At 38.3% G+C, this 21,155-nt stretch overlaps 1 protein-coding gene across 1 annotated transcript in view; it reads right to left on the minus strand.

The window, feature by feature from the left end:
- Nucleotides 1-200: 200 nt before the first annotated feature.
- LOC110542726 (cilia and flagella-associated protein 47-like) overlaps nucleotides 201-21,155 on the minus strand; it is a 554,711-nt gene continuing 533,756 nt past the window's right edge. Inside the window, exons 64-65 of the mRNA XM_060375216.1 lie at nucleotides 6,103-6,271; nucleotides 201-413 (exon numbers count right to left, since the gene is read on the minus strand). Coding sequence (XP_060231199.1) covers nucleotides 201-413; nucleotides 6,103-6,271 — 382 coding nt within the window. The remainder of the gene's footprint in view (nucleotides 414-6,102; nucleotides 6,272-21,155) is intronic.

The raw sequence follows: 21,155 nt of genomic DNA on the forward strand, positions 1-21,155 counted from the left end.
GAGGTTGGGATTGGGAGGTGAGGATGGGGGGAGCTACAGGGGAGATACAAAGTGAATAAACTGTAATTAATAAAAATAAAAATTAAAATAAAAAAACACCAAAACAAAAAAAAATGTATTATGATTATCTCCCAAAACTAAGATAATGAAGAAAATACTCAGTTCTATTTGAGACCAAGGAAGGTTTTAAAATATTTTTTTTATTTATGCTTCTTAACTAAAGGAGCACCTTTAATAGTAGAAGATACTCCTGTGCTTCGAAGTTTAGTGTTTTCTCGGATAAAATTGTGCTGAATTGGTGTCATGCTGCCGTAAATCTTGTTAGTAGCATCAATTTTGGCTTTTACATGTACCAGTGATCTAGGTGATGGAGGTAACCCATTTATTTCATACAACCAATATATTTTATCTGTCTGAAAATTAAAAGAGGGAGAGATATAAGAAATACTCAGAGACCTAGAAGTAGTAGGAAAACATTTATTATGAGAAGGAGTTTCTGTTTATCATATGTGGTAGGTAAAAGATCAAAACCAGAAGTTGAATTTATAATAAAATACCTAATGTGTTAATAAAGTAAAACTATTGGCTTTATAAATAAAGAACCAATCACTGATGAGAAAATTTTCTTAGCTAAAGGTCTGCCTTGTAGGTGAATGAAGGCATCAATTGGTAAAACAGAGAACAATCTATTTGTTAGATATGAGATCACTGCTAGTATGAACTAAAATTAACATAACAATACTTTTCAAGATATACTTTTAAATGTTTATTTAACTTGGGCCACAGAAATGACTAGCAAAGTACTGCAATATAATTATTGGAATATGAAAGTATAAAACATTAAAAAATATACCAATAGGGATAAGGTCATTGAAAATATTCATAATCTAAGTCCAGGTAAATATTACTTATATAGAATTTTATTTTAAAACATTTCACTTTTTCTGGCAAAGTAAATATAAATATGTACTGAATTTAAAACCAAATATAAACATGTACTGAATTTGGCATTCTAGAATTTTCAGTGTTTGTATTCAAACTCAATCATACTTATATGTTAAATTCACTGCTTCTGAAGAATTTTCTGAAGTCACTTTTTATATAGGCTTTATCCTCACAATATGCTTGGGCCATGTGTGCTAAGAAAATTATTTTAAAGAAAGTCCCCAAGCAAAGTGAATACTGAAATACACCAGATCGAATATGTAAAGTAGAATTTATAAATGGACACTGAGTATATGCACACAGTTCTTTAACATCACACGTGATCTTATTTTAATCACATGTGGACATTTTATCTAGTATATGCAGTAATTATACATTCATAGTCAATGATGCAAAAGCGAAACAAACCTAGAAACAAAATAAAATTTGAGCTAAATATCATCACTTGTTATATAGGTATGTATGTAATCTGAAAAATAAAGCTAGATTTTGAAGGTTTTGCAAATGACACCCCAAACTTTTTTTTTCAGTACAACTAAAAGTCTTCAAGGGTACAAAGGATTGTGCTAAATGAAAATACCAGTGCCTGCCTGCAGCTGGGTATTAATCCATGAGCTTCATCCCAGCGTGCAGTTGAGTTACATAAAGGGATCGATAAACACCCCTAGCGTCTGGTGAGTACAAGTAGAAGCCACATGGGGTTGTACTATTACCAAACATTTACATTCAAGATTTGAAATTCTAACTATACATTATTGTTAAAGTCACAATTAGATTTCATCCATTTGAATGAAGACTGCAATTATTTTACAGTGATTGAGTCAGTGTGTGTGTATAATTTAAAGAGCTGCTTTGGACATTTGTCCAACTAAGCTAAATAACAGTAAAAAATTACTGTTACTATGTAAGATAAAGATTAAGCTTTGCAATTCTACCTATCAATAATTTCTTCAACCCAAATATAATATAAATATGAACAATTACATGTTTTCAAAACTATTATACAGATAAAATCTGATATATATCTTCTACCCAATATTTCTTTTAAAATAGAATTATTACATTTCTTATTGATGTGTTTAGTTTGTGTTATATGCCTGTGTGTGCATGCATGTACCACACACATGCTTGCTCATGTGTGTTCATGCACTGTTGTGTGCCTGCAGAAGTAGGAGTAAAATTTATGAGAATCAGCTCTCCTCATACCATGTAGGTTCCAGAGAACAGACTCAACTCAAGTCTTCATCAGTGCTGGCAGTAAGCAAGCACTTTTACCCACTAAACTATCTCAGGAGATAAATTAATCACTCTGAACCATTAAGGCATTATGAAATCAGTATTGATAGTTCTATAAAACAATCTTGACTATTTGCCTAAAAAAAAGGACTTTGAACATATTAAATTTTCATATTTTAACAATCACTGTTTTGAAAAGAAATCAACTGAAGCCAATGTCCTCATGGATGAATGACAGATGCTGTTAACCTCAATGTCTTAGGTCAAAAATATTAGTAATTATCCATTAACACATATACTCTATGGTCACCCCAGATCTCCCTGGTGTTTTCATTTGAGTGAATGTCTGATGTAATTTCCATTACCTAGTGTTTTCAACTCTGACTTTTCCTCTCCAGAAACTCCAGTTCATGTTTCAGTTGGTATTGAGTCCTTAACTTTCTCTGAGCCCATTTCTCAGTCAATAACTGGAATAATGAAAGGTGGTACATAAAATCCTTGTATTTCTGCCCACCTTTGTGTATGAAATTTTTAAGGTGTGAATTGGAAACTATTTGTGAAAGATCCCTTATGGGATTAATTTCCATTTTCTTACTGTGGTAGATATTTATTTATGTATTTATTTATTTGGTCACTTTACAGCCTGATCCTAGCCCCTCCCTCCTCTTCTCCCAGTCCCACCTTCATTTCTTTCTTTCCCCCCTCCTCAGGCCCTTCTCCTTTTTCTCAGAGAAGGGGAGGCCTCCAAGGGGTGACAACCCATACTGGTACCTCAAGTCACAGCAGGACTAAATGTATCCTAAATCAGTGAGACCTGACAAGGTAGTCCAGCCACAGGGAAGGAGAATTCAGTGGCAGGCAACAGAGTCAGAGACAGCCACTACTCTCATTTTTAGGGGACCCACATAATGACCAAGGTGCACATCTGGTACATGTGTGTAGGAAGTTTAGGTTCAGCCCATGCTTGATTTTTGGTTATTGATTTCTGTACTTATTTTCTGGTATATTGTAACAAATAGTCTACTTAAATTTACTTTTTTTCCAAGGACCTGTTTCCAATGAAATACAAAAGTATATGCATATTTAGAATACTTGTTCTTACTGTTTCATGCTAATGAAAAATTTGTTTAGAATCAATGCATCAAAATATATAAATGTCTGCTTTATATACACAAATAAAACAAATACTTATATTTGTGTATGTAGTTACAACAGACACATAGTTATACTTAGACATATTTTATACTGATATATATATGCATATATACACATCATCTTATTTAAATATCACAATGAAGTATCATATATTTCATGTTCTATAACTGACAGTTTCAAGGTTTCTTGAGTGTAGTATGTATTTGTGTGTGTATGTACCTGTGTGCGCATGTACACATCCTTCTCTAGGAACAAAGCCATGCTATCCCATTAAACATGATGGACCAAGAACAGTAAATTATATGCTGTATAGCAAGGTACCCTGAGAAAAAAATGCATGTATGTACATACATGTAGAAGCCAGAGATTGTCATCAGGTGTCATCTCTGATTGCTCCTGCTCTACCTGCTTTTATTTATTTATTTATTTATTTATAGATAGGGCTGCACACTGCATCTAGAGTTCACTCATTAAACTAGGCTGGATATCCAAAGAACTCTAGTGATCTGCTCATCTTTCGTTTTTCAAAATGGGGCTACATTTGGGCCACAGTGCCTAAATTCTGAGCAAGCTGGGGATTGGAACTCAGGTCCTTAGGCTTGCACAACATATACTTTACCAACTAAGCCATCTGCCAGCTCCAGTACTCAGTTTTATAAACCAAAATTTTCCACAGTTACTATGGGAAACAAATTAGATTTTCTACCCTTTTTGAGTAGCACGACTTTTAAAAAATAAATGAAAAAGTTAACTTCATTCTATCAAAGCTATTGTTATTTGCCTTGTTTCCTAATTGAAAAATAACAGGTTTTAATTTATCATAAAGATGACTTAGTTGAATGAGAAATTACAAAGCATGAGAACACGATTTCTGAACTTTGTCTAGGCAAGATTTATTAAAATTAATCTTATAAATCATTTATTTTTCTTAGTGAAGTAGAATATCATATTGTTGTAACTACTGACTTAATGCTTAACCTAAATATTTTAAATGGCAATAGTGTAAGTAATAAATTTAATTTAGATAATAAGTTGATTTTTGAAATGTCTTAACCTGTAACACAAGTTTAAGGATAGAAGTTGTTAAAATTAAATGGGATTTAGAGTCAGAATATATCAAGTGTGATTTTTAAGATCAATAATTTGATACGTGCAATGGCTCTTATGAATCTCCAGGGTAACTCTGCTAGTTTATACAGTGTATTGTTATAATATGCACTTAAAATACATATGATCTCTCTATATATGCATATATATATGTACATACACACATATATATAGTACCATTTGTAGGACCCACACAATGGTAGAAAAGTACTGCTTTATGCATGTTATCCTCTAAACTCGATGCACAACCCCTTCCCCCATCCCCCACACACAATGGCATGTGCATGTCAAATAGCTGGTCATTGAGTTCATGTCAGAAATAGTCCTTGTTCCCCTTACTAGGACACCAACTTGGATACTGAGCTGCCATTCGTTTCTTTTCTTTTCTTTCTTTCTTTTTTTGTTTTTCATGAATTGAGTCCCACACAACAGTCCAGGCTGACTTCTAAATCGGAAAACTCTAGCCCTTACTTCCTGAGTGCTGAGATTACACCACAGAACTCTTGGTAAAAATAATAATTTTAAAACACATTTCAATGTCAGTTTGTATCCTACATAGGCTTTTATTAATATATCAATAAAAATATGCAGCAAAAGGGGTTTCATTTCTGGTGTCCTGGGTCCTATGAAATCTTCAAAAAATGAAAAATAGAACTCTAACTAAATTTGTGCTTTCAATATTCATTTAAATAATGACATTTTCTTCCACTAATGGCAATGCTTAATTGTTGTTTGATGTTAAAGTCTAGGGATTTCTCTGGAAGCCAGAGCTGTAGGGTTATAGAATGACAGCCTGAGTTTTGTTTTTATACTACTGGAAGTAAACTGTGGTAATAGTTATCTCTTTTCCCTAATTTCAACATTATCCTTAGCTCAAAATTTATCACTACAAAGTATTATAAAATTTATCTAGTAATATTTACCTTAACTATTAGCAAAACAATTACTTTAACTGTCTTCTATAGAAATGGCCAAATTTCCATTACATTTTTTTAATTCAAATTTTTAATTAATGTAAAATTTATTCAGAAAACCAATGAGTGAAACTAAAACATTTTAGGAAAATATTAAAAGAAGTAAAATTTCCCTTTAATGTGAACAAGAATACTAAATTACAAAGACGAAATGGTACTAGTTAAGTGAGGATGGTACTAGTTAAATGGTACTAGTTAAGTTACGCTATGTACAAGGTTAAGACAGCTATCAACACATTCTATTGAAAGAAACTGGCATTCATATCATTGACCATGAAATAAAAATTAACACTAGGGAAGTATCTATATTCAGTTTAAAGTTGTCCACAAGTTAAAAGATTAAGTGAGAATCTTCCCAGAAATGAAAGGATGGGTGAATAAAGCTGCAGAGACTGAAGTCAACAATGATAACTTTTAATTTTTGTTTAATTTGAAAATTTTTACCTTCTATTTAACTTCAACATTTTGAAAATATGCTTTAATCAACATTTGAAAAAGATTTCCTTCAAATATTATAAAGTCATTAAATATAATAAAGTCATTGAGTAAGAACTTTTTAAATGCATTTTCTTAACATGTAATATAAGTAATTCCTAATTTCTTAGTTTTAACAAATTACTTTTTTATATTCCATACCTAAACTATTTCACTTTGAAAATTAAAAGTTGTGTGTTCTAAAACTTACCTGTATTACAAGTGTTGCTTGATATTTCTTACTGTACATTTGAGGTTTAAATCCTACAGCGATGGGAATTCCTTTGGTGTAAAGTGGAGGTAGTTCTCCAGAATGAGGTTTTACAAAAAAGTCTCTATCACTGCCTGGCAGAAAATAGGCCATAAATGGCTCATAATACCTAGAAAAAATGATGAATATAATTCATCAAATTGGTCATTACCTCATCAACTTGGTGAGAAATCGATGACTAAAACATGAATTCTGTTTCAACAAACCTATAGTGAAAAATTAATACTGAATGCTTACAAAAATGTGTGAGTAGTATTGAAAATTACCAAATAGTATCTGTCCTAGTGTTCTTTCTGTTGCTTTGATAAAATACCATGACCAAAATAACTTAGGAAGCAAGGTTAATTTGGCATACACATTGCAGGTCAGCCAGACAATTCCTGGAAAAGGTCCTGGGCTCTGTCAGGTACTCAGCCACCAGCCCAAAGACACACATGCGTTCCCAACTCACCATCCCAGACAGAACTGTGTGCCCCAAACACCAGAGACTGGGTTTTTCTGTCATGAAGAAACCAATAATCATAAAATATTCAAGCTATCAGAGCAATAAAGTGCTTCACTTTATCTTGAGGGAACAGAGAACAACAAGTTTACCTAAGACTGCTCACTTATATAGTACCATATTAATATTGACGAATAGTCAATGTAATTTTCTGCTTTGCAAGATCTTTTTTGAGATCACATACCATCTGTCTCATGCCTTGCTTTAATAAATACTTCCAAAGTTGATTTTGGGTATATCACCACGTTCAGAAATGACAAAACAATGATAATTTGGTATCTGTTACCTGAAAGAACATCAGGTCCAAACTCAGCGCACCAAGCCAAATGCCCTTTACCCCAGGAAAAGTTCTCTAGAAATGTTCCCAGGTTCTTGCAGATGCCCAGTCTCCAAGGTTGAGCCACTCATCTGCACTTGCATGTTCTACTCACCATCCCAGACTAAACTGTAGACCCCCAAACACCACAGACTGGGTATCCCTATTGGTAGGAAACCCCATCATAGGGGAAATACCTGGTCTAACCTCAGAACGCACAGTTAATCCACTGAGAAGTCCTGGATTCCCTCAGGCTCCAGGCTCTAAACTTTTGCAGCATGCATGAGTGCTGCGCTCACCTGACACTGTTTAGTGCTTGGGTACTTGGGCACAGAGCTCCAGCCTCAGACCTACAGAAGCCTGGGATCCATGGGAAGAGCTCCCAGACACTGCTTCAGAGTGCAAACTGTCTCCTACCTAAATTGACCAAACAGCAGGGCTCCCTGGTTCATTAGGAGAGCTGCACCCAGCAAAATACACTGGATGAGCAGCAGCAACTCACTAAATTCAAAGCAAGAAACCTAGTGGAAGGGCAGCTGTCTCCAGGACTTCTAGTGAAAGGAGAGGCTCCTCTAACCAATAATGACCCCAGTTATCCTACATGATCATACATGTGAGGTGAGCTGTGGCAATTCTGTGAGATGTACTGGCCATATGGTGACCATACCCAAAACCCTGAGGAAGCCTCCTTTATTTACAACCATCTTCCTGCCAAGGGGATTATCCCCACCCCAGGATTCTAGCAGGCACCACGAACTAACAGACAACACTTGAGACAGCCAGTTGGGTAGAGGCCACTGTAAAACCACAACCAACTAAAGCCAAATAAATAAGACATCTCCAGAAACCAATTATCCATGGACAAGTAGCCTTGGACACCTTAACATAAGCGAAATTCAAGAAGATGACCTTACATCTAAGCTTTTAAAGAGGATAATGGGGGAAACAAATGAAATACATAAAGAATAAGAGGAAGTTAAAGTCAAACAGATTATGTCCATCCATAAAAACACAGGAAGATGCAGCCAAACAGTTGTGGCCTTCAGAGAAGAAATAATTAAATCACTGAAAGAAATAAAAGAAACAGAGGAATGTTCAAACAAACAGGTGACAGAATTGAAGGAAAAATGAGAAAATATAGTAAAAAAGATGAAGGAAATCAACAAAGTGGTCCAAGATCTGAAGATAAAATTGGTAAACTTAAAGAAAACACAAATGGAAAACATGACAGAGAAGGAGAACTTAGGGAAGAAAACAGGAACTACAGAGGTAAACATAACCAACAGTCTACAAGAAATGGAAGAAAGAATCTCAGGTGTGGAAGATTCAATGGAAGAAATTTACGTATCTGTCAAAGAAAATGTTAAATCTAAAAAAAAAAAAAAAATTCTTGGCACAAACTATCCAAGAAATCCAAGACAACATGAAGAGACAAAACCTAAGAATAACAGAAATAGAGAAAACAGAAGATTCCTGTCTCCAAGGCCCAGGAAATGTTTTCAACAAAATCATTGAAGAAAATTTCCCCAATTTAAAGGAAAGGGCTATAAGCATACAAAAAGCCTCTAGAACTTCTAATAAATTGGGCCAGAAAAGAAAATCCTCCTGCCACATAATCAGAACAGTAAATATACAGAACAAGGAAAAAGTACTAAAAGCTACAAGGGAAAAAGGCCAAGTAACATATAATGGCAAACCCATCAGAATCACACCTGACTTCTCAACAGAGAGTATGGAAGCAAGAAGGGCCTGGATGGATATCATCCAGACCCTAAGAGAACACAGATATCAGCCCAAGCTACTATACCCAGCAAAACTCTCAATCATCATAGAAGGATAAAACAAGATATTCAATGACCAAAACAATTTTCAACAATACCTAGCAAAAAATCGAACCTTACAGAAGATGCTAAAAGGAAAATACAACCCAAGGAAGCTAATTAAATTCAGGAAAACAGAGGAAATAAATAACATCACTACAGCAAAACTAAAAGTAGACAAGCACACAGACGTAATACCACAACCCACATCAAAATAAAAGGATCTAAGAGCCACTGGTCATTAATCGCTCTCAACATCAATGGACTCAACTCTCCAATAAAAAGACACAGACTAACAGAATGGATATGTAAACAAGATCCAACAATCTATTGCATACAAGAAACACCTAAGTCACAAAGATAGACATTACATGAGAGTAAAGGGCCGGAAGACAGTTTTCCAAGCAAATCAACTCAAAAAGCAAGCAGAAGTAGCCATTCTAATATCTAACAAAATAAACGTTCAAACAAATATTAATCAAAAGAGATGGGGTAGGTCATTTCATACTCATCAAAAGAGAATTTCACCAGGAAGACATCACAATTCTGAACATCTATGCCCCAAATACAAGGGCATCCACATTTGTAAAAGAAACATTAACAAAACTTAAACCAGGGAGGATCCAAGATGACGGTGACCAGCATGCACCTTATCTGAAGGGGAAAAGGACCAGAAATGCTGAAATTGGTGAGTGAAGGAGCTCCTGAACCCAGAAAGTAGTTATCTAGGCTTTCAGGGAAAAAAAGACTAACCATGAACTGAGTCCATCTAGAATCAGGTCACCCACAGACTCCTCTGGCGACTTGATCCCTAAGCACTTCCCTGTATTCAACTCCCTATTCCTTTTTGGAGGAGGCAGAGGAGGTGGCCAACAGAATTCTCCACAGACCACACAGCCTGTTACCCAATGACAGCAGTGGCTCCTACCAAAGAAACCCTGGCTCAGGATCTGGGACTGAGAATACCCAACCCGTTTGGTCACTTCCCCCAGACCGCTGCCATGAGCCTGCCCTCGCAGAGCTGAAGGATAGAGGGGCACACTACAGGTTCAGCCACAGACCATAGCGTGTGGCTCCAACACAGCCAGCTGCTCCTAGCAAAGAAACTCAGGCTCAGAATCTGGGACTGAGGACACTCAACCCTTCCTGGTACTCCCCCAGGACCAGCCACCATAAGCTCCAGTGCCAGTGGATTCTGGCTGAGAAAACCCAGCTCAGGATCTGGTACTGAGAATACCCAACCCTTCCTGGCACTCCCCTGAGACCGCCAACATAAGCTTGCCCTGGCAGAGGGAAAGAACAGAGAGGTGGCCTGCAGATTTTGCACAGGCCACACCGCCTGGGCTGGAGAGCAGCTAGCAGCCCCTGGCAAAGAAACTCAGGCTCCAGACCTGGGACTGAGGTCACTCAACCATTCTGGGCACTCCTCTGGGACCAGTGGCCATAAGCTCCAGCGCAGGGCGGCTTCTGGCAGGGATACCTGGGTTCATGGCAGAGATACCTGGGTTCAGGATCTGGAACTGAGGACTCTCAACTCAAACATTTCCAGGACTCCCCCAGGACCAGCTGCCAGAAGCCTTCCCTGGAGGAGAGGAAGGACAGAGAGGCGGCCTGCGGATTCCACCACAGACCACAGTGCCTGGGCCCTGGCCTTGGGATCTGGGACAGAGGAGATTCAGTCTCCATTCCCCATACCCACCCCCAACCAAGCACTTCCTCGAGACTAGCCACCAAAATCATTCCCTGGTGGAAGTGAAGGATACAGAAGGGGCCTTCAGAGTCTGCCAGAGACCACACTGCCCAGGCCCCAGCACGGGTTGCACTCAGCACAGCACACAGTGCAGATGGACACAAAGACCTGCTTCTATAGCACCACTGAGCTGACTGTAGGCCTACACTCACATTTGCCCCAGCAGGATCAAATCACAGGGTTGAGAACAAGGGGAACTGCTGTGCTTTCCAACTGGTCCTGTAAGAAAGTGAGTGTGTCTTCAAGTGAGTGTTTGCAGAACCCCAGATCCAGGGCCCCTCTATGCAAGCCACCAGACAAGAGATCCCTACTACCCACACCCTAGTGTGGGCATCATAGGGATTCTTGTGACAGCAACCCTAACAATGAAGCCTCTGCTCTGCGGGGCTACCAGTGAATTCCAAGCAAACAATACCTGTATCTCAGACAGAGCTTCATACCAGTGGCCTTTAGGCCACTGAGGTAGTCAGAGAATCCATGCAGGCATACTGTGCTGGCTAGAAGCACCTGCAAATAACTCCAGCATCACATTCCTCACTTAGGTAAAGCTGAATCCACAACGCACATTCCCAAACCAGTGAACATACCTCATATTCCTGAAAAACAGTCCAGAAAACAGAAAAAGATGGTCCTAGACTGAAGTACAGACTCCAGGAACAAACAGTGAGGGGATAAGGAGATGGCCATAGGATGATGTAAGAACATACCCAACAAAATCAGAACATCATGGCTTCACCAGCAACCCCCAAATCAATGGACACTTCAATTCACTAGATACACAAGAAAACATCTTTAAAACTATGTTTTTCCAGCTATTAGAGGCTCATAAAAAAGAAACAAACAAATCTTTCAGAGAAATGGCCACACAAATTGAGCCAAACAAAGAGCAAATGAACCAAGCTCTCAAAGAAAGAACCACACAAATGGAGGCAAATAAAGAAGAAATAAACAAAGCTCTCAAAGAAATACAGGCAAATACAGCCGAACAAGTACAGGCACAATTAGCAGCATACAGAGAGGAAATGAACAAAAAAATAGGACCCATTATTGAAAAGCAGGACTCCACATTCAAACAGATGAAGGAAATGGTGCAAGACATGAAAACAGAATTAGAATCAATAAAGAATACACAAACAAGAAAAACTTGGAGCTGGAGAATATAGAGAAAAGATCAGGAACTACAAAGGTAAGCATCACCAACAGAATACAAGAGATTGAAGAGAGATTCTCAGGTGCTGAAGATACACTTGCAGAAATTGATATGTCTCTCAAAGAAAAAATAAAATCAGAAAAGTTCCAAACACAAAATATCCAAGAAATCAAGGACACCATGAAAAGATAAAAATCGGGGAGGGGCGGAGCCAAGATGGCGACTAGCACACACAGTATCTGAGCTGTGGAAGACCTAATCTTCTGAGTTGGTGAGTGGAAGGACTTCTAACCCAGGAAAACAACGATGAGACTCTCTAAACCACAGGGAACATTGCAGGAGGTGAAAACTTTGGTCTAGGGTTACCGGGGGACTTGTGTGGGGAAGGTGAGAAACGACCCTTTCATCTCCCGGCACGCCACTCCCCCAGACCTCCCTCCTCCTCGGCACAGCACAGACCTCCTCTTTCTCAGCGCAGATCTAACTGCCTGGGGTCTGCAGCCACTGAGGCAGAGCTCCAAGCCCTTTATCTGCAAAGGCCAGCAATACTTGTCCCGGAGTCCCAGATTCGCGCAGCAGCTGCACCATCCTCCGAGGGCCCGAGTCTGATAGACGCCATACTAGCTCCACAGGATCGCGATCACTGACAGTATAGCCTGCCCAACCCCACAGTGACAGAGAATATGCTATATGCTCACCAAAACCAGGCAGAAATGCCATATAAGCTAGGCACACCAGGTGCTGGGCCTCCCAAGCTTGGAGAGCACAGTGAAGAGACCCCAGGACTTCCCAGAAAGCAACTGGACTAGCAACCCAGTCTCCAGTTACAGCGGGACTTTCTAACTTGGCAGTGGAGCAGCATTGAGCTGGTGGGGCACATCAGCCCTCCAGTTTAAGACTAACCAGGGCCAAACCAGAGAACAGAGAGCCTGGTTACCCCGATCCCTACTGACGACACCACGCTGAAATCTCCAGCTGCAGCAAGACCTCAGAACCTGGCAGTGACAGCAGCATGGAGCTGGCGGAGCACATCAAAGAAACAGGGCCAAACCAGAGAGCAGAGAGCCCAGATACCCTGATCTCTGCCAAGTGACCTGCCTGTAAGTGAGTGCACCCTTCAGAATCTGCAGATCCCCAGATCCTGGGTCCTTCTAAAACAGAAGCCAGGCATCGAACACCCTCCCACCCATATACCCACTTTGGGAAACAGAGGGGAACTTGGGACACTGAAGTTCCTGCTCTGTGGGTCTAATTGAGGAGTTAAGGCAGTTATTGCCAGAAATTGCACTGGATCATCACTAGCGCCTATGACATATACAGTGTAGAGCCCCTTCCACACACTCAAGGGTTCAACACTAGCCATCACTCTGGCCCTCGAGACACACATACACACACACACACACACACACACACACACACAAAAGCACGTGCGCTTGCATTTGCCCAGTTTGTGCCTGCGTACTTTTCTCCCATAGGTACAGCTAGTCCTCAGCACATGCTAAGGACACGGAACTTCTCTCAGCTTCCTGAAGAAATCTCCAGATGCCAGAGATAGTACCAGTCTGACCTGCAGAATCCAAAAACAAACAGGGAAGGTTTCAGATAAGCCAAAGGCCAGGGGTAGGTGAAAGAACACTTCCAACATAAATCAGGACATCATGACTTCACCAGCAAACCCCAAAATCGATGGATACTCCAATTCATCAGAAGCACAGGAAAATTACTTTAAAGTCATGCTTACCCAAATATTTGAGGCTCATAAGGAGGAAATGAACAAATATTTCAAAGAGTTGGCAAGTCAATTGGAGGTAAAGAAAGAAGAAATAGACAAAATCCTTACAGAAACACAGGAAAATATAAACAAACAAATACAGGCACAAGTAGAGATAATATTGGTGCCATATAAAAAGGAAATGAACAAAGAAATAGAGACCATCGTGGAGAGATAGGAATCCAAATTCAAACACATGAAAGAAATGGTGCAAGGCATGAAAACAGAATTAGAATCAATAAAGAAAACACAAAATGAGAAAACCCTTGAGCTGGAGAACTTGGAGAAAAGATCAGGAACCAAAAAAGTAAGCATCACCAACATAATACAAGAGATGAAAGAGAGAATCTCTGGAGCTGAAGACACACTTGCAGAAATGGATACTTCTCTCAAAGAAAAAGAAAATCAGAAAAGTTCCAATCACAACATATCCAAGAAATCAAGGACACTATGAAAAGACAAAATCTAAGAATAATAGGAATTCACGAAAAAGAAGACTGCAGGCTCCAAGGTCCAGAAAATATTTTCAAGAAAATCATAGAAGAAAAATTTCCCAACTTAAAGAAAGAGATGTCCATAAATATACAAGAGGCCTACAGAACTCCAAATAGACTATACCAGAAAAGAAACACATCACGTCACATCATAGTCAAAACACTAAATCTACAGAACAAAGAAAAGATATTAAAAGCAGCAAGGGAAAAAGGCCAAGTAACATATGAAGGTACAACTATCAGACTCACACCGGATTTCTCATCAGAAATTATAAAAGCCAGCAGGGCCTGGGCAAGTATCATGGAGACTCTAAGAGATCACAAATGTCAACCTAGACTACGATACCCTGCAAAGCTTTCAATCAACATAGGTGGAGAAAACAAAAGATTCCATGACAAAACTAAATTTATACAATATCTATACAGCAAACCAACCCCACAGAACATACTAGAAGGAAAACTCCAATCCAACGAAAACAACTTCACCCAAGAAAACAGGGCATACATATAATATCCCAACAAAAATTAAAAGAAAACAAGCAATGAAACAGGGTAAGATCACCAACTCCAATATAAAAGGAACTAACATGCATTGGTCACTATTATCTATCAATATCAATGGACTCAACTCACCAATAAAAAGACACAGGCTAACAGAATGGTTGCAGAAACAGGATCCAACATTCTGTTGCATCCAAGAAACACACCTATGCAACAAAGATAAACACTACCTCAGAGTAAAGGGCTGGAAAAATGTTTTTCCAGCAAATGGTTCCAGAAAACAACCTGGAGTAGCCATCCTAATATCTAATAAAATAAACTTTCATCCAAAGTTAATCTAAAAACATAAGGAGGGCCACTATATTCTCATTAAAGGAAAAATCCACCAAGAGGACATCACAATCTTGAATATCTATGCTGCAAACACAAGAGCACCAACATTCGTAAATGAAACATTATTAAAGCTTAAATCATACATTGATCCTAATACCTTAATAGTGGGAGACTTCAACAACCCACTCTCATCAAGGGACAGATCAACTAGACAGACACCAAATAGGGAAATAAAAGCACTCACAGAATCCCTAAATCAAATGGACCTGATAGACATCTACAGATCTTTTCAGCCAAACTCAAAGGAGTACACCTTCTTTTCAGCACCACATGGAACCTTCTCCAAAATAGACCATGTAGTGGGTCACAAAGCAAGCCTCAACAGATACAAAAGGATTGAAATAATCCCTTGTATACTAGCTGACCACCATGGACTAAAGCTGGACATCAACAACAAAAGAAACAACAAAAAGCTGACACACACATGGAAACTGAACAACTTACTACTCAATGACAGCTGGGTTAAGGAAGAAATAAAGAAAGAAATTAAAGACTTCCTAGAATTCAATGAAAAGGAAGGCACAATATACCCAAATTTATGGCACACAAAGAAAGCAGTGCTCAGAGGAAAATTTATAGCACTAAGTGCCTGCAAGAAGAAATTTGTAACATCACATACAAACAACTTAATGGCCCAACTGAAAAACCTAGAAAAAAAAGAAGCAGATACACCCAAGAGGAGCAGACAGCTGGAAATAATCAAAATAAGGGCTGGAATCAATCAATTAGAAACAAATAAAACTATCCAAAGAATCAATGAAACAAAAAGCTGGTTCTTTGAGAAAATCAACAAGATAGACAAACCCTTAGCCAAACTAACAAAAAAGCAGAGAGAAACCATCCAAATCAGAAATGAAAATGGGGACATAACCACATACACTGAGGAAATCCAAACAATTATTAGATCATACTAAAAAAGCCTATATGCCACAAAATTTGAAAATCTAAATGAAATGGATAATTTTCTTGACAGATTCCATCTACCAAAATTAAGTCAAGATCAGGTATAAAGACTCAATAGCCCTATATCTCCCAAGGAAATTGAAGCAGTCATTAACTGTCTCCCCTCCAAAAAAAGCCCTGGACCAGATGGCTTCAGTGCAGAATTCTACAAGAACTTCAACGAAGTGCTAACACCAATACTCCTCAAACTATTCCACAAAATAGAAACAGAAGGAACACTACCAAACTCATTCTATGAAGACACAGTCACCTTGATACCTAAACCACACAAAGATCCTACAAAAAAAGAGAACTTCAGACCTATCTCTCTTATGAACATTGATGCAAAAAATACTCAATAAAATATTTGCAAACCGAATCCAAGAACACATCAAACATATCATCCAACATGACCAAGTAGGCTTCATCACAGGCATGCAAGAGTGGTTCAGTATACGGAAATCCATCAATGTAATCCACCACATAAACAAACTGAAGGAGAAAAACCACATGATCATCTCCTTAGATGCTGAAAAAGCATTTGACAAAGTCCAACACCCATTCATGTTTAAAGTCTTGGACAGATCAGGGATACAAGGCACATACCTAAAGATAGTAAAGGCAATATACAGCAAACCTATAGCCAAAATCAATCTAAATGGAGAGAAACTTAAATCAATCCCACTGAAATCAGGGACAAGACAAGGCTGCCCACTCTTTCTATACCTCTTCAACATAGTACTTGAAGTCCTAGCCAGAGCAATAAGACAGTTGAAGGAGATCAAGGAGATACAAATTGGAAAGGAAGAGGTCAAAGTGTCACTATTTGCAGATGATATGATAGTATACATGAGCGACCCCCAAAATTCAACCAGAGAACTCCTTCAGCTGTTAAACACCTTCAGCAAAGTGGCAGGATACAAAATCAACTCAAAAAAATCAGAAGCCCTCCTGTATACCAAAGACAAAAAGGCTGAGAAAGAAATTATGGAAACAACACCCTTCACAATAGCCACTAATAACATAAAGTACCTTGGTGTGACTCTAACCAAGCAAGTGAAAGACCTGTTTGAGAAAAACTTCAAGTCTCTGAAGAAAGAAATCGAAGAAGTTATCAGAAGATGGAAAGATCTCCCATGCTCATGGATTGGTAGGATTAACATTGTGAAAATGGCCATCCTGCCAAATGCAGTCTACAGATTCAATGCAGTTCCCATCAAAATACCAACTGAATTCTTTACAGACCTTGAAAAAAAGATTCTCAGCTTCATATGGAGAAACAAAAAACCCAGAATCTCCAAAACAATCCTGTACAACAACAGATCAGCTGGAGGTATCTCCATCCCCAATCTCAAGCTGTACTACAGGGCAACAGTAATAAAAACTGCATGGTATTGGCATAGAAACAGAAAGGAGGATCAAGGGAACCACATAGAAGACCCAGAAATAAACCCACACACCTATGAATACTCGATATTTCACAAAGAATCCAAAACCATTCAATGGAAAAAAGACAGCATCTTCAACAAATGGTGCTGGACCAACTGGATGTCTACATGCAGAAAAATGAAAATAGATCCATATTTATCACCCTGCACAAAACTAAAGTCAAAGTGGATCAAGGACCTCAACATAAAACCAGATACTCTAAATCAGTTGGAAAAAAGGGGGGAACAGCCTAGAACTCATTGGCACAGGAGACAACTTCCTGAACAGAGCACCAACAGAACAGGCTCTAAAAGCAACAGTCAATAAATGGGACCTCATGAAACTGAAAAGCTTCTGTAAAGCAAAAGACACTGTCATCAAAACAAAACGACAGCCTACAGATTGGGAAAGAATCTTCACCAACCCTTTATCTGACAGAGGGCTATTATCCAGTATATATAAAGAACTAAAGAAGCAGAAAAGCAACAAACCAAGTAATCCCATTAAAAAATGGGGAATGGAGCTAAACAGAGAATTCTGGAAAGAGGAACATCGAATGGCAGAGAAACACTTAAAGAAATGCTCAACCTCATTAGCCATTAGGGAAATGCAAATCAAAACGACCCTGAGATTTCACCTTACACCCATCAGAATGGCCAAGATGAAAAACTCAAGTGACAACACATGCTGGAGAGGTTGTTGAGAAAGGGGAACCCTCCTCCATTGCAGGTGGGAATGTAAACTGGTACAACCACTTTGGAAGTCAATCTGGCGCTTTCTCAGACAATTAGGAGTAGTGATACCTCAATACCCAGCTATACCACTCCAAGATATATACCCAAAATTTGTTCAAGTACACAACAAGGACATTTATTCAACCATGTTTGCAGTAGCTTTATTTGTAATAGCCAGAACCTGGAAACAACCCAGATGTCCATCAACGGAGGAATGGATACAGAAATTGTGGTGTTTTTACACAGTGGAATACTACTCAACAATCAAAAATGAGGAAATCATGAAATTTGTAGGCAAATGGTGGGATCTAGAAAAGATCATTCTGAGTGAAGTATCCCAGAAGGAGAAAGACAAACATGGTATATACTCGCTTATATAGACCTACAAGATATGATAAACATAATGAAATCTACACACCTAAAGAAGTTAATCAAGAAAGTGGACATGGGCAAAGATGATCAATCCTCATTTAGAAAGACAAATGGGTTGTGCATTGAATGTATGACAGGAGTCTACTGCAAAAGGCATCTGAAAGACTCTACATAGCAGTGTTTCAAAGCAGATACTAAGACTCATAACCAAACCCTCGGTATAGTGCAGGAAATCATATAAAAGAAGGGGAGTTAGTATGATATGGAAAGGATAGGAGCTCTACAAGGACCAAATATATCTGGGCACAGGGTCTTTTCTGAGACTGACACTCAACCAAGGACCATCTATGGATATAACCTAGAACTTCTGCTCAGATGTGGCCCGTGGTAGCTCAGTAACCAAGTAGTTTTCCAAAGTAAGGGGAACAAGGACTATTTCTTACAGAATCTCAAGGGCAGGCTTTTTGACCTCCTGCCCCCCCTGGGGAGGAGCAGTCCTGATAGGCCACAGAGGAGGACTTTGTAGCCAGCCCTGAAGATACCTGATAAAACAGGGTCAAATGAAAAGGGAGGAGGTCCTCCCCTATCAGTGGACTTGGAAAGGGGCAGGGAGGAGACCAGGGAGGTAGTGTGGGGTTTGAGAAGGAATGAGGGAGCGGGATACAGCTGGCACACAGAGTTAACAAAATGTAACTAAAAAGAAAAATAAAATTAAAAAAAAGAAAAGATAAAAATATAAGAATAATAAGAGTAGATGAAAAAGAAGACAACATGCTCAAAGGTCTGGAAAATATTTTCAAGAAAATCATTGAAGAAAATTTTCCCAACTTAAAGAAAGAGATGTCCATAAACATACAAGAGGTCTATAGAACACCAAATAGACTAGACCAGTAAAAAAAATTCTTCATGTCACATCATAGTCCAAACACTGAACCTACAGAACAAAGAAAAATATATTAAAAGCAGCGAGGGAAGAAGGCCAAATAACAAATGAAGGTAGACCTATCAGAATCACACCAGATTTCTCAACAGAAACTATGAAAGCCAGAAGAGCCTGGGCAGAAGTCATGCAGACCTTACGGGACCACAGATGCCAACCTAGATACTATATCCAGGAAAGCTTTCTATCAACGTAGATGGAGAATTCAAAATATTCCATGATAAAACCAAATTTTCGCAACATCTACACAGTAACCAAGCCCTACAGAAGTTACAAAAGGAAAATTCCAAGCCAACGAAAACAACTACATCCAAGCATACATAGGACATAGATAACTACATAGCAAAAATTAAAAGAATACAAGCAATGAAACTCAGCAACACCACCTACCCACATCAAAAGAAAGTAACATTTGTTGGTAATTAGTATCTATCAACATCAATGGACTCAAATATCCAATAAAATGACACAGACTAACAGAATGATTGCAGAAACAAGATCCAACATTTTGTTCCATCCAAAAAACACACTTATGCAATAAAGATAAACAGTACCTCAGAGTAAAGGGCTGGAAAAAATGTTTTTCAAGCAGAAAAATCCAGAAAACAACCTAGGATAGCTATCCTAATATTTAATAAATTAAACTTTGAATCAAAATTAATCAAAAATAGATGAGGAGGGGCACTACATTCTCATCAAAAGAAAAATCCACCAGGAGGACATCACAATTCTGAACATGTATGCCTCAAATACAAGTGGTCCTACATTCATAAATGAAACATTACTAAAGCATAAATCACACATTGATCACAATAACTTACCAGTGGGAGACTTCAACACCCCACTCTCATCAAGGGACAGATCAACTAGACAGAAACCAAATAAGGAAATAAAGGCACTTACAGAGGTACTAAATCAAATGGACTTAATAGATATCTACATATATTTTCAATTAAACTCCATAGAGTATACCTTCTTTTCAGCACCTCATAGAACCTTTTCCAAAGTAGACCATATAGTTGGTCACAAAGCAAGCCTCAACATATACAAGAAGATTGAAATAATGCTCTGTATTCTATCCGACCACCATGGAATAAAGCTGTACCTCAACAAAAACAGAAATAACAATAAGCCTACACGCACATGGAAACTGAACAACTTGCTGCTCAATGACATCTGGGTTAAGGAAGAAATAAAGAAATTAAAGACTTCCTAGAATTCAGTGAAAATGAAGGTACAACATACCCTAATTTATGGGACACAGTGAAACCACTGATCAAAAAAAAAAAAAAAATTCATAGCACTAAGTGCCTTCAAGAAGAAATTTGTAACATCACATACAAGCAATTTAATGGCGTAACTGAAAGCCCTGGAAAAAAAAAAAGCAGATACACTCCAGAGGAGGAGAAGGCTGGAAAAAATCAAATGTAGGGCTGAAATCAATCAATTAGAAACAAATAAAACTATTCAAAGAATCAATGAAACCAAGAGTTGGTTCTTTGAGAAAATCAACACGATAGAAAAACCCTTGGCCAATGTAAGTAAAAGGCAGAGAAAATCTATCCAAATCAGTAAAATCAGAAATGACAAGGGGAACATAACTATAGACACTGAAGAAATCCAAACACTCATTAGGTCATACTACAAAAGCCTATATGCCATAAAATTTGAAAATTTAAAAGAAATGGACCATTTTCTTGATAGATTCCATCTACCAAAATTAATTCAAGATAAGTTAGAAGACTGAATAGCCCTATTTCCCCCCAGAAAATTGAATCAGTCATCAACAGTCTCAGCTCCAAAAAAAAAAAAAAAAAAAGCACTGGGCCAGATGGTTTCAGTGCAGAGATTTACCAGACCTCCACAGAAGTGTAATTCCA

This window comes from Meriones unguiculatus, chromosome X (assembly GCF_030254825.1).
Source record: "Meriones unguiculatus strain TT.TT164.6M chromosome X, Bangor_MerUng_6.1, whole genome shotgun sequence".
Lineage (NCBI taxonomy): Eukaryota > Metazoa > Chordata > Mammalia > Rodentia > Muridae > Meriones > Meriones unguiculatus.